Source organism: Crocuta crocuta, unplaced genomic scaffold, assembly GCF_008692635.1.
Source record: "Crocuta crocuta isolate KB4526 unplaced genomic scaffold, BGI_CrCroc_1.0 scaffold26, whole genome shotgun sequence".
Lineage (NCBI taxonomy): Eukaryota > Metazoa > Chordata > Mammalia > Carnivora > Hyaenidae > Crocuta > Crocuta crocuta.
This window is the reverse complement of record NW_027532249.1, coordinates 4,529,376-4,543,452: the sequence shown is the minus strand read 5'-3', so window position 1 is coordinate 4,543,452 and position 14,077 is coordinate 4,529,376. Positions and strand designations below refer to the sequence as shown.

The window sequence follows — 14,077 nt, the reverse complement described above, 5'->3', positions numbered from 1 at the left end:
TCACTGAGAGAGAGACATTAAGGGGACCACAGGGAGAGCCTAGTTGGTGTTCCATGCGGTGGCGGCCCCGGAAATGGGTGTCTAATTCCCACTTGAGAAATCTAGAATGAGAGATGCTGTGCTCTGCCAATGACATGGGGGAGGGACAGTAGCTGTTGTGGGGGCGGGGGTGCTGCACTCCAAGATGCTGTAGCAAATGGGCATGAATGCCTCCTACCCATGAGAAAGCCATTGCTGGTCAAGTCTTGTCCAAGAGAGCCATCCAGAGGGGCAAAGAGAGGCAGGTATAGCTCTGGGCAAAACACAGATGATGAACTAGAAGAAAATCATCATCACCAACTAGGAAACAGCAAACGGGAAGTGCCCACTTGGGTGGGTGGGTGGCTGGAGGAAGACGCCTGAGGTACTCAGACAATGGCTCATGAGACAGAATGTGCCAGCACCAGAGAGCAAGAAGCCAGCTCATGACAGTATCAGCTTAATACAGACCATTTCTTCTCTTGTCTCCCCAGTGTCGCCAATCCTTACAGGCGTCAGAAACCACGGTTGGCAAATGGATGGGTTTGGAAAAAAAATAGAACAGAACGTGGAATGTCTCTCAGCTGCAGGCTTCTTACCTGGTAAAGGACAGACACCTCAATCAAATCAAGTTTGAGTTAAGAAAATTGCCAAGGACTGGAAATCCTCATTTCTGTACTGAGACAATTTGTATTACATAAGAGTGACCCCAAAGCCATCAGGCTGCCTGCGTTTTTATCCAGGAATGGAGAAAACTAGTCCCACTGAACAAATTTAAAAGAACAGTGGCAGATAAGATAAAATTATTTCACGATGACACCCCACGAATCAAGTCTGTTCAGTGCACGGGTGATAAGTGTTCAGAAGACAGAAATAAAACCTCAAAAATGGGATGTCTCCCAAAATACTTCTCTTATTACTTTTTAAATATAGTGGGTTTTGTCAAATGATAAAAGCAGACTCACATGAGAACTTAGAAAATATACAAAAATATTAAAAGAAAGTTTAGAGGGTGCCTGGGGGGCTCAGTCAGTTAAATGGCCAACTTTAGCTCAGGTTATTGATCTCATGAGTTCAAGCCCCACATAGGGTTCTGTGCTGACAGCTCCAAGCCTGGAGCCTGCTTCAGATTCTGTGTCTCCCTCTCTCTGCTCCTCTCTCACTCTGACTCTCTCAAAAATAAATAAACATTAAAAAAAAAACCAACTTAGAAACACCCACACGATCCTACCACTGTTTCTATCTTAAAGTGTGGATTAAAAATGTCCTTTCTCGGTGAAAAAAAGAAAAAGGTATTCGAATGTCCCAACTGTTATCTCTAAATGGTATGATTATAAGTGTTCTCCAATTTTTGGCTGTTTGTGGAAGCAGACAGCTGTAATTGTGTCTCCCCAGCTCGCAGACTGTGTCATCTCCACCATCCCTCTGCACTTTCCTGGAATTGGCCTCCCCTGCCCATGAATCTGTTTACATCAAGCTGTCCGGTTCTTAGGTGATGCCCACTTTCTTTGCTGCTCGTTGCTGGTCCATAAGTGGAACACCAATCCAAGCCAGGACTTCCAGAGGCTTTCCCTACAACTTTGGAAGTGGAAAAAGAGACAGGAGTTTATATTTTTTCTTTCTAGGAGCTGCAGATGGCCTTTTCCTCTTTTTGGAGCTGGGAAGCAGAGGAAGGTAATGAGAGAGAACCTATGGAACTGACACCCAGAAGGAGGCATTGGATAAGAGGTGAGAGAAAACCCTGATGGTGCTGGGGTATCTGGCTCCCATACAGTCCCGAGCTGTCTGTGGTTTCTAGAGCTGTGCCCAGAGCCTAATACTCAATTTCCCTTTCTTGCTAAGGCTTGTCCCTGTTCAGTCTGGAATCTGAAACCAAATAACATCAACTGATAACTTTACATGTTCTAAATTTCCTTTTTTTTTTTTTTTTTTGATAAAAAGCATGTATACTTGCTTAGGTATAATTTTCCAGGGACATGGGACTATCCTTATTTAAAGGTAGGATCTTCACCTACCCTTACAAGATGCACAAAAGAGCACACTGGATGTTTCCTTTCCATTCCACCTCCATGTGTGTGCATTTGAATGTGTTTAAAATGAAAGAACGGTATTAAAGTGGAGAAAGATTGCAAAATGACAGCTGAGGAGTGTGTGCATGTGTGTGCAGATGTGGATGTAGGTGCACGTGTGTGTGTTTGTGTGCGTGTGAAAGAGAGAGAGAGCTCAGTCCTGCTCTTTCCCTGCTCATGATTAAAGTCCTCACAGACTTCTTACATGTCCAATGGTCTCCAGGCTTTTTGGAATAAGTTGCTGGAGCCATGTTCTCCCACCATTACATTCCATTGTCCATATACCGATTTAGAGGAAGACTAAATTTTACAAGAAGTTCGGTCCACCCCAATGGACCATATTGTGTTGACTTTGTCGGATGGTTACACTTTCATCTCTAAGATTTGTTTACAACAACTACATAGCTTACTCCTTGGGACACCTGCCTCAGCCCAACCTCTGTACCTGAGGGTTACTCACTGCAGATGTCTCAAGCAAATTGGGACTGCTTCTACCCCAACAGCCATAGCTCTTGTCATACCTGATGGACACTTGACTCAATGGGGTTAGTCAGGTTCTCTCTTTCAGAGACTGAAGATGGTTTGAGGCTGGAGCTGAGAGCAATCATCTAGAATCAAGGGTGGCAATACCATCTTTGTTGTATGTGCACTATGTCTAAGAAAGCCATCTGTAGATGCAGATAAATGGAGAAGCGGAGCTGAAGAGAGCATATAAGAGAAGTTTATGAATGCCACAGACATGGGACTCATAATCTAGTGACCTCTGTATGCGAGTTTGCTAGGGCTGCCATAGCAAAGTCTCAAGAACTAGGGGGATTAAACAACAGAAATGTATTTCTCACCACTCTGGAGGCCACAAGTTCAAGAGTAAGGTCTCGGTGGGGTTGGTTCCTCCTGAGACCTCTCTCCGTGGCCTGTGTGTAGATGGTTTTCTTCCCCGTGTCCTTACATGGTCTTACTCCAGTGAGTCTGTGTCCCAATCTCTTCTTACGAGGACAGCAGTCATGTTGGCTTAGAGCCTGCCCATATAATGCTATTTTACTTTAATCACCTCTTTAAAGGCCTCATCCCCAAACACAGTCACATTCTGAGATACTGCGGGTGGGGGTGGGGAGTGCAGGGCTTCAACATATGAATTTGGGGGATCTGGAGAGGGACACAATTCAGCCCATGACACTCTGTTTCTGACTTTCCAATTCCTAATTGTATCCCATCATGGGGCCTCGTTGTACCTCCCATTTTGGGGGTATAAGACAACAAATTCTAACTTTTGACTTGTGGTAATTTGAATAGATTTCTACATCAAATAATTCCTAACACAGGTAATTACTCTTCTAAAGCAAAACCTGCTGTGTGATTTTCCAGATTGTGAGGGCCAGAAATATTTCTACTGCCTTTATGTATGAATTTTGTTAAACGGTTATTTATTTATTTTGAGAGAGAGAACAAGCAGGAGAGGGGCAGAGAGAGAATCCCAAGCATGTTCCATGCTGTCAGTGCAGAGCCCAACATAGGGCTTGATCCCATGAACTAGGAGCTCATGACCTGAGCCAAAACCTAGAGCTGGACACCCAACCAGCTAAACCACCCAGGCATGCCTATGCATGAATTTTAAACAAGAAACAATTTCTAGGGAACTGTCCAGGTTTTGATCTGAGCTCAGCCTTCTTACAGTTTCTTCTTTTACTCCCAATTGAAATCTATGATCAGGCTTCCACATATTATGCCAAAACCAAAATGCTGTCATTAGCTTTCCTGCCATCACTAAAGCCATCTACAGAAATTTGGGAGTCACCCTGTAGGTCCCATTTTCTGAGTTTTGTGACATTAGATATACTGTCCTGATTAGATACTTGACTTTCTCAAGAAAAAATAGAGGATCATCTTTGGATAGAAGTGTAGGGGATTCAAGGGATTTCAGAGGTTATCAAGGAAAAAGACATGACCACAAGGTGACGGTAGCACACATAAGCTTCATTGGGCTTTGGCATTGGATGTGAGGAAGTGTCTGATGGCAGGAGATTGTCCAAAGGCTCCTGTGTCAGAGACCCCAGCTCAGCAAGGGAGCCCCCAGGCAATAAGAGGATCAGAAGGGGTCTTCCATGTCTAGGTGGTGTCTCTGGACCGAGTCCCTGGATCAGAGAGCTCCTAAGAGCATCTTGGGGTCTTCATAGCTTCGGTTTACCTGATCCATGGCTAGCAGAGATTAGGCACATTTTATTGGGCTATACAAAGCAAGCAAGAACTAAATGGCTAAAGATCTATTTATTGAGGCTATGGTTAAAGAAACAGGATATAGAATAGTTTATTTAGCACCGTCAGACTTTTGAGTTAATGGGTTTCTGCTGTTGTGAAGATGTAAACAACCGAGGGATCAATAGTATCAAGGCCACCTTTGACTCATTTACATAGCAAGGAGGCAGGAAGGTTTGGAAAGAAGAAACAGAGGTGGATCCATCACACACATCTCATTCTGTCAAAAAGAAAAGCCACTAATTGATGGAAAACAACAGATTGTTGCAGAACCTCTGATTAATAATGGAATGATCCCGATTGAGTAAACTCTCTAGGTAGAGTGAACAGCTTCAGGCCACCAACTTGAATTTCGTCTATATTCACTTCCTTTGAAGAAAAGAACTCACATGTGAAACATCTGGACGGGACACCTGGGTGGCTCAGTTGGTTACGCATCCGCCTCTTTATTTCGGCTCAGGTCATGATCTCATTGTTTGTGAGATGTAGCCTCTCTCTCTCTCTCTCTCTCTCTCTCTCTCCCTTCCCCACTCCCTTTCTCTTTCTCTCAAAATAAATAAATAAACTTCAAAAATAAACTAAGATAAAACATCTTGACGGGGCACCTGGGTGGCTCACCCGGTTAAGTGTCAGACTCTTGATCTCAGATTTCATGGTTGTGAGATCAAGTCCCTAGCTGGGCTCCACACCTAAGCTGGGTGCGAATCCTACTTTAATTAATTAACTAATTAATTAATTAAACATCTTGATCAAAAGATGGCTGCCTTTGAAAGTACCCACTTGTGTTTTTTGAAGCACCATGCATATGTGTGTGTATAACTTTTTTTCACAATTCAGAGTGCAAGATGTGAACAAAGACTGCATTGCATAAGTTACTACCAGGATGTTTAGATTCCCCACCTTTTTGACACCACCACCCCCCACACACATATTCTAAGGATCATTTTACTAGGCAGCATAAATTGTTATAGTATGTTATGTTACTAAATAATAAAATGGAGACAAGCGTATTATTCCAGTTGAGCCATTTCACACAGATAAAGATATTCAGGTCAAATGAAAGACAATATCTGAAAATTTCAAGTGGAAATATTTTCGTGTGGGAAAATTAACACAGTGATAAAGCAAAATAAAAGGAGCAGATGGCATGTCATTAAGAGAGATGTAGGTGACCCGCAGTTCCAACCCTGTTGGAACTTGAAGAATAAGAACTCACCCTCACTCTCTCCTCACTTCTGATCTCCTCCTGTTGCCTCAAATGGGCCAAACCCAACTGGAAGCCGGAGGGTGAGGGGCCTGTCCTGGCAGCCCAGACAGGCCACCTCCTGAGCTCAGAACAGACTGGGGAAGGTCGGAGAGTGGCCCTGGGAACGTCCAGCACAGAGACCGTGTCCTCTTGTTCAGGGCTATGCCCCCAGGCCCAAGCACCTAGCAGGTGATCGATTTAAGCATGTTGAATAAATGAGTTCATTAATCTGCTCCGATTGTGTGTCTCTTCTTCCAAAATTCCTGACCCCTACTGGTCCCAGAACATGTGGTAAGCATTTGCATCTCTTTATCTTTGTCTGGGTCCTATTACCCAGCTCGGGCTGTTCTTTGCCTTTCCTTACCTTACAAGTAGGGCTGTTTCAGCCAGAAACCTAGGACTGGCAGAGTGGACACCAGAGCAGAAGGAAGACGGGACAGTCATGTAGGCAGGGCCTTCTCGCTAGCACCAGATGGCTGGGGTAAAGTCACAGACAGGTGGGTTCACAAGCGTGGAAGGAGAGCAGCCAATATGCTGCCGTGTTTGGGGCTGACATTGACAGCAGGAACTGGCGGACGCCTACCCAACATCCAGTCTCACCTTCTTGCTTGCTAGCCAAGTCCTGATTTCACTCGGGTGTCCAGCTCTCCCCCAGGAATTCATGGAGACTGACCACATGCCCAGGACCAGACGTAGCCCTTGATGATGGACCTATTTCCATTGCCAGCAATTGGTCTCAAAGCATGTAACCTCATTGTGGCCAATGAAAGATGAAGACAATCTTCCCAAATTCTAGAAGTTCTCTCTAGAGGAAATTCAGGATTTTGACATGGAAAGGCCATGAGTTGGAAGAGGCCACTAGAGAACCTGTCTCCCATCTGCTTTTGCATAGCACTTGACATCACATTGGAAGAATGTCAAATAACCATTTGTCAAAACTGTACACAGGTGATGTAGAGTAGGGGTGGAGCAGGCACCAATCCTCACAAGTCACCTTGGCAGACCCTTTAGCTCTACTGTTGCTCACTTTCCCTGTGCCTACTGTGTCCAGCAGTGAAGGCTTCCTGGTGTTGAGGGCACTGCTGTCATCTAGGGGCCATAGGGATTTAGCCAGATAGGTACTTGGGGTTCTAAGGTAGTAACTGGCTTTACCCCAGAACTGAGTCCTAAGGGTAGAACATGGGGACGCCTTGGTGGTTCAGTCAGTTAAGCGTCCAACTTCAGCTCGGGCCATGATCTCATGGTTCATGGGTTTGAGCCCCGCATTGGGCTCTATGCTGACAGTTCAGAGCCTGGGAGCCTGCTTCGGATTCTGTGTCTCCCTCTCTCTCTCTTCCCTTTCCCCACTAGTACTTTGTCTCTCTTTGTCTTTTAAAAATAAATAAATGTTTTTTAAAAAGGGGTAAAACATGGACTAGTGTCTTGGTGACAACAGCCCATTGCTGAAAGTCTTATGGGGTCAGAGAGAAAAGAACTTCAGTTCTGACAAACACAAGGGCATACCAAGGCTGTACCTAGAGCATCAGGAAGTCAAAGACATCGAAAAAGATGGACAAGGGGCAGAGTTTTAAGGAAGAATTTCATATCTTCTAAAATAAACAGGCATTGAAATTATTAATTGTGACAAAAAATCAGAATCCCTTGGTCCTTCACATTACAGTTGATCCTTGAACAACATGGGTTTGAACAAAGCAGGGGTGTGTGTGTGTGTGTGTGTGTGTGTTGCATGTATAACATGGGTTTTTTTCCGATAAAGACAGTACAGCACTATAAACATATTTTCTCTTCCTTATGATTTTCTTTTCCCTAGTTTATTTTATCCTAAGAATACCGTCGATACATATAACATGCAAGATATGTATTCGTTGGCTGTTCATGTTATCGGTAAGACTTCCAGTCAACAGTGGGCTATTTGTAGTTAAGACTGGGAGCAGTCAAAAATCATACACGGATTTTCAACTGTGTGGGAAGGAGGGAGCGTCAGCACCCCTAACCCCCACACTGGTCAAGGGTCAACTGTAGTTTGCTAGGGCTTCTGCAGCAAAGGACCCCACGCTAGGTAGTTCAGGACAACAGCAATTCATTCTCTCCCAGTCCTAGAGGACAGAAGTGGGAAATCAGGCAGGGCCATGCTGCCTCTGAACCCTTCCCTGCCTCTTCCAGCAGGTGTCCTGCTGGCCATCTTCACTTTTCCTTGGCTTACAGCTTTAGCACGTCAGCTCTGCCTCTGTCATCACATGGCATTCCCCCTTCATGTGCCTGGGTCCCTTCTTTCTTCACGTGAAGTCATGCTGGATTAAAGCCCACTCTACTGAGGTCCATATGACCTCATCTTAATTTAACGAATTACATCTGCAGTGACCCTATCTTCAAATGAGGTCACATTCTGAGGTGCAGGGGGTCAGGATTTCAACCTAACATTTTGAAACACACATTTCAACCCCTAACACCTTTCTTAAATTTATACTAAACTTTCTCTGCTTTGTTTACGTTACATACAGGGAAGGCACTGGTAGACATACTCTCCGGAGCTTAGGGCTTCCAAAGGTCTTGATCTGGACTCGGACTTCATAGAGATAATAACATGGTGATGGTTAAGAGGCCCTGGCATCATTGATATGCTTTTCTTCCCTCTTCCTTGTAAACGCATCGATCACCAGCCACTAGCCCCCTTCCCTGGGGAAAGGAGCAGGGCTTAGTCTCCTGTTTCTTCCATAGTTCGGCTCCATCAATTATTCCTGCAATATATTTCAACCTCTTTCTTGTCAACAAATTCTTATACAGAATCCTCAAATATGAAACAGAGTCCTTTCTTAAGTGTAAATATATTTTATACATTCATATTTGAGACATTTATTCATCTTAATTGAGTAATGACAAGAAAAAGGTTATTTTCACTTGGGTTAATATGTAAGTGTGGAGTTGGGATTCATGCAGCTGCAGATTTACCGTAAGTAATGAAGCTTAAGCTTCAGGCCCCTTCATTTGCAGAGGCCTGGGAGGGATCCCAGAACCATGATCTTATAACCAAGAGTCTGTAAAGTTTGGAGGAGAACAGCTTTACTTCAATTGGTTAAGGCTGCTGCCCCTTCCCATGCCTTCTCTCCTTCCATCACATGTCCCCATGTGTCAGGTGGTGTTTGAGTGGCTGTACCTACAGCGACAATGAACTGGACATATTTTTAGTTTAGGCTTCATGGGATATATTGTGTGGTTCACAGTCACTTATAGGTACAATCTAATTACTACCAGGTAGGAATGACCTTTCTGGCCACTGTGCCAACTAACATGGGTTGTGACACAAAGGTTCATGTTCAAGAGTCATATTAGAATATGTCCTACAAGCTGGCACCAAAAATATGTGAACGGGGGTGCCTGGTGGCTCAGCCGGTTGAGTGTCCAACTTTGGCTCAGGTCAAAGTTCCACATTGGGTTCTGCACCGACAGCACAGAGCTTCAGATCCTTTGTCCCGGCTGTGTCTCTGCCCCTCCCCCACTTGCACTCTCCCAAAAATAAATAAAAACATTTAAAAAACCAATGTGCATGGACAATGGAGGGGAAGTGACAGGTGCAGTCAGACCTTCACCTGAGGAGCATTCTTTCAATAATCAGAAACACAAAACTGTAAGGAGAGCATTCAATCCTCGTCAGTGCCCAAGCAAAGTGGAAGTCTCTCCAGTAAGGGAGGCACCTAATAGCAAAGTGTAGACAATTATAAGCACACGATGCATTTTGTTTTCTTTTCTAATGAAACCGGTGTCGATCAGGATTCCTGCGGTTGTAGGACATAAGCCTACAGCCGAACCGCAAAGAGAATACGTCTGGATATGAAGTCACATGTTTTTTACGCATTCCAACTACCAATAACAAAAACTCAAAACTTCCAATCAACCATGCTGGAGGAAAAACTACATTTCAATTCTCTCTGTGAGAGATATTACAAAAGCCTTGTCATATGATCCAATGTATGCCGTCAACAAATGTAGTAAAAAAAAAAAATTACAGACGTGATTAAGGCAATTAATGAATGAAAATACTAAGTTTTGAAATTTTGTTCAGAGCATTTATCAGCTCTTTTAAATTTAGGAATTATCATTTATTTTATCATCCAGGAAAAAAACGTTTACTTTTTACCTAATTTTGGTCAGAAGATAATTCTCCATGGATCTCTCGGGTTTCTGCACATCTTGAAAGCAGGGCACTGACTTTTGTTCCTAACCATCTTTTCAGGGATATTTGTATAGAAGATGACTTTGGAAGAATGAGATCCTGGCTCCCTTCAGGACAGAGGGAGGATTCATCCCTTGACCTGGGTAATAGAGACAATGATTCCCTCCTGGCAGAGGTTGGGCAAGTTTGCTCGCAGCCCCGTTAAAGACTGGGATTCCCACGCCTGGGGGAACTCTTTAGTTGCAGTGCAAACCCGATTCCGCACGGCCTCCACCTGGACCCAGCCCCACAGCACCTGTGGGACTTGGGGACAAAGGAAACTGATGTGAATATGACATCCATGCTGCCCGCTCTGCTGAGAATAATAAAGTGATAATGTAAATTAATAATGTGTTCCGCTGTTGGTGGGAATGTAAATGGGTGCTGCCACTATGGAAAACAGTATGGAAGTTCCTCAAAAACTTGAAGATGGGACTACCCTCTGATCCAGCAATTCCAATTCTGGGTTATTCATCCAAAAGAGAAAATCTCTATCTCAAAAAGATGTGTGCACCCCCATGTTCATTGCAGTATTGTTTATAATAGCCAAGACAAGGAAACAAGCCTAGTGTGTATGGATGAAGGAATGGATAAGAAAATGTGTTACATGCACATACACATAATGGCATATAATTCAGCCTTTAAAAAGAAGGAAATCCTGACATTTGCAACAAGGATGGACCTTGAGGGTATTGCGCTAAGTGAAATAATTCAGAGAAAGACAAATACTGCATGATCTCATTTATATGTGGAATCTAAAACAAGAAACAAAAGTGAAAGATACAAAAGACAGATTGGTGGTTGCCAGAGTGGGGCATAAGGTGAAATGGGTGAAGGGAGTCACAGGGAACAAACTTCCAATTATAAAATAAGCAAGTCATGGGATGTAACGTACAGCATGGAGACTGCAGTTAACAATACTGTGTTGTATATTTGAAAGTTGCTAGAAGAATTAAAAAACTCATCACAAGAAAAAAATATTATAACCATGTGAAGTGATAGATGTTAACTAAATTTGTTGTGGTGATCATTTCACAATACATACAAATATCCAAGCATTATGTTTCGCACCTTGGACTAAAACAATGTTATATGTCAATTATATCTCAGTAGAACTGGAGGGGGAAAAAGTGTGTCTTGGCAAGAACAAGACTGAGACCTGCTTGCTTCTCTGTGTGTCCATGACTTTGACCCATGAGCCTCTTGTCTTCTGCCAGCATCCATGAAACTTAAAAAGGGACCCCCAAATCGTCAAGCCCCACAAAACTGGATCTACTCTCTGTTCTTAGATGATGCCTTTTTTTGTATCAGTCTCCATGTCCAACAGAATGTTACTCTGGCTTCTAATTTGGGGAAACATATTGAATTTGGTCATCTTCTCTAGCTATTTCTTCCCATTGTCATCCCTGCATAGCTAGTATATGGCCCAATTCTGAACAGCAGGGCCATGAAACACTTGTGCATCATGATCAGTTGTCATGCACATCACAGGTCATTTGTTTCTGATAAAGTACATTTTTTAAAAAAGATTAGGGCTGATTCAAGCTTACCTCTAAATGTCATATTTGTAAGCATGCATTCCTGTATTTGTTAAGGTTCTTTCAGCTCCCAAATATGAAAAAATCTAACTCAAAGGTCTTAAACAACAAGGGAATTTATGGCCTCGTGGGGTAAGATGTCTCTATGCTTGGTTAATTCAGTGCCTTCCCAACCACGTTGGGCCATCAATCCATTCTGCCATCTACAACCTGTCGGCTAGCTGTCCTCAAGAAGGCAAGATGGCAGGGGCGCCTGGGTGGCTTAGTTGGTTAAGTGTCCAACTTTCGCTTAGGTCACGATCTCATGGTTCGTGGGTTCGAGCCCCGCGTCGGGCTCTGTGCTGACTGCCAGCTCAGACTCTTTGTTTCAGAGTCTGTGTCTCCCTCTCTCTCTGACCCTCCCCTGCTCACGTTGTCTCTCTCTCTCTCTCCTAGAAATAAATAAAAAAATATTAAAAAAAAAAAAAGAAGGCAAGATGGCAGCAACTCCTATAAGGATTATACCCTTCATGCAAAGGGTCTAAGGCAGAAGAAGAACTATCTCTTCCTTGGGTCTTTTTTGAATAGCTACAAACCTTTCACCAGAAGCCCTATCCTCAGAAAGATTTCTGTGAATTTCTCATTGATCAGACTTTGGTCATATGCCCTTTCCTGAGCCACTTACTGGCAAGGAGAACTGAATCTGAGTGATTGCCTGAGACAAAACAACATTCTCCTCCTGGTCCTGATGCTTGGGCAGACTTTACCTGAAGCACATGACTTCACAGAGCAGTATGAGTGTCTGGACAAAACTCGGAGTTCTGCTGGCAGAGAAGAATAATGCAATCTGACTCCCACCCTCTTTATAATGAAAGCTTTTTGGGATAGACGGTACTCTCTTTGCAGGCTCTGATAAGCAGAAATTCCAGTTACCAAATATTTAGTTAAACGACCCCATTTCCCCAACAGTTCAAAATTCCCTTACCACAATGTATTAACTATGAGTAATCGCGGTAGCTCTTCAGCCCATAGATCACTACAAAAATACCAGGTATGCATCAGAATCCGTGACCAACAACATGTCTGTCAGGACACACTAAAGAACAGGATGGACTCCCACCAAAGCTTGGTACGAATGTCAAGACTGACAATACCGTGCATTCGCCAAGAGGGATGTGCTTGCTTCCCAACACTGCTAAATAGCAAGAGGGGTCAATACTCTCATTCCTACAGAAGAGGAGAGAAGTCCACAGTTCAAAGTGGTGACTTGATTGTGAATGATGGAGTTGTGTTTAAAATTATAGACATGTGGGGTCCCTGGGTGCCTCAGTTGGTTGACCATCCAATTTCAGCTCAGGTTATGATCGCATAGTTCATGAGTTTGCGCCCCACATTGGGCTCCCTGCTGTCTCTCTCTCTCTCATTCTGTCCCTCCCCGGCTCTCTCTCTCTCTCTCTCTCTCTCAAAAACAAATAAAATACAGGGGTGCCTGGATGGCTCAGTCAATTAAGCGTCCAACTTTGGCTCAAGTCATGATCTCACAGTTCATGGGTTGGAGCCCCACATTAGTCTCTGCGCTGACAGCTCACAACCTGGAGCCTGCTTCAGATTCTGTGCCTGCCTCTCTCTCTCTGTTCCTCCCCTGCTCATGCTTTGTCTCTCTCCATCTCTCAAAAATAAATAAACATTGAAAAGAATGAAAAAATAAGTAAATAACATTTTAAAGAATAAAAAATAAAATAAAATTATAGAGATACAATCATATTTTAAATGTCCTAAGAACTAGTGAAAAAAAAAAGATTGTGATTGCTTCTGGAAAGCTAAGGATTCTCGTACACATGTGAACTTCCAATTAGTTTATGAGCAAAGCAAGATTTTTGCAAATCAGGTTTGTAGGGTACCATCCACATGTACTATGCATTACCAAATCCAGTTCTAAATAAAGCTGAACTTCCGTGGGTTACCTGATCATCCTGGGCAACTGTGCCAGCTCCTCTGTATTTAGAACCCTGTGTTCTGAGGTGCTCAAGTTCACGCTGAGGAATTTGCTAAACAAATCCCTGGCAAGGAATCACAGCAGTGATTTTCTGTACCCTTAACTCCTTTCAAACAGAAATGGCAAAACACCTTGCCCGAGACCATAATTCCAAACCGTTTGGAGTGTCAATCTTGGGGTTCCCTTCCAACTGTTTGCGGTCTCACTCGCTCTCCCCCAAGAAGCATGTCATTTATTTATATTAAAAAGTTAAACGTAATAAAAACTTCTGAACTCTGGGTGAAGGAGCAAATCAGGGCTAAAAATAACTGATTTTCGTGTGTCTCCCATGGAAAAGACATGACATTTCTTCCTATGAAAAACAGACATGACACGGAAAGACGAAGAAGTGTACCTACCAAGGTGGGGGAAGTGGGGTCGGCATGTGATTGGGCCCAGGCCCAGGAGCCCCAGGTGGCAAGGCTGTGACGGACAAGGCCTGGCTCGAGGGACTTGCGAGAGTCCTGGCAACATCTGAGTTTGCAACAATGATTCTGGAGGTGTTATACTGAGAATGTAACAGGTTTGAGGGAGAGATGGCTAATAAACAGCCACGGTGCTTGGGGACTGGACTTAGTGAAAAAAGAAAGAGGAGGAGTGACAAAGGGAAATAGGGGAGGATGAAGAAGTAAGAGAAGATAAAAGAGTCGACAGAAAGAAAAGGGGGAGGAGAGGGCAGTGAAAACAGAGCAGCCGGGATACCAGACAGCAAAGACAGGTGTAAGACAG

At 43.7% G+C, this 14,077-nt stretch overlaps 1 protein-coding gene across 1 annotated transcript in view; it reads left to right on the top strand.

Moving 5' to 3' along the window:
* Positions 1–206: 206 nt before the first annotated feature.
* RAB12 (RAB12, member RAS oncogene family) overlaps positions 207–14,077 on the top strand; it is a 42,950-nt gene continuing 29,079 nt past the window's right edge. The window contains exon 1 of the mRNA XM_077778266.1: positions 207–284. Within this exon, the coding sequence (XP_077634392.1) occupies positions 207–284 (78 nt within the window). The remainder of the gene's footprint in view (positions 285–14,077) is intronic.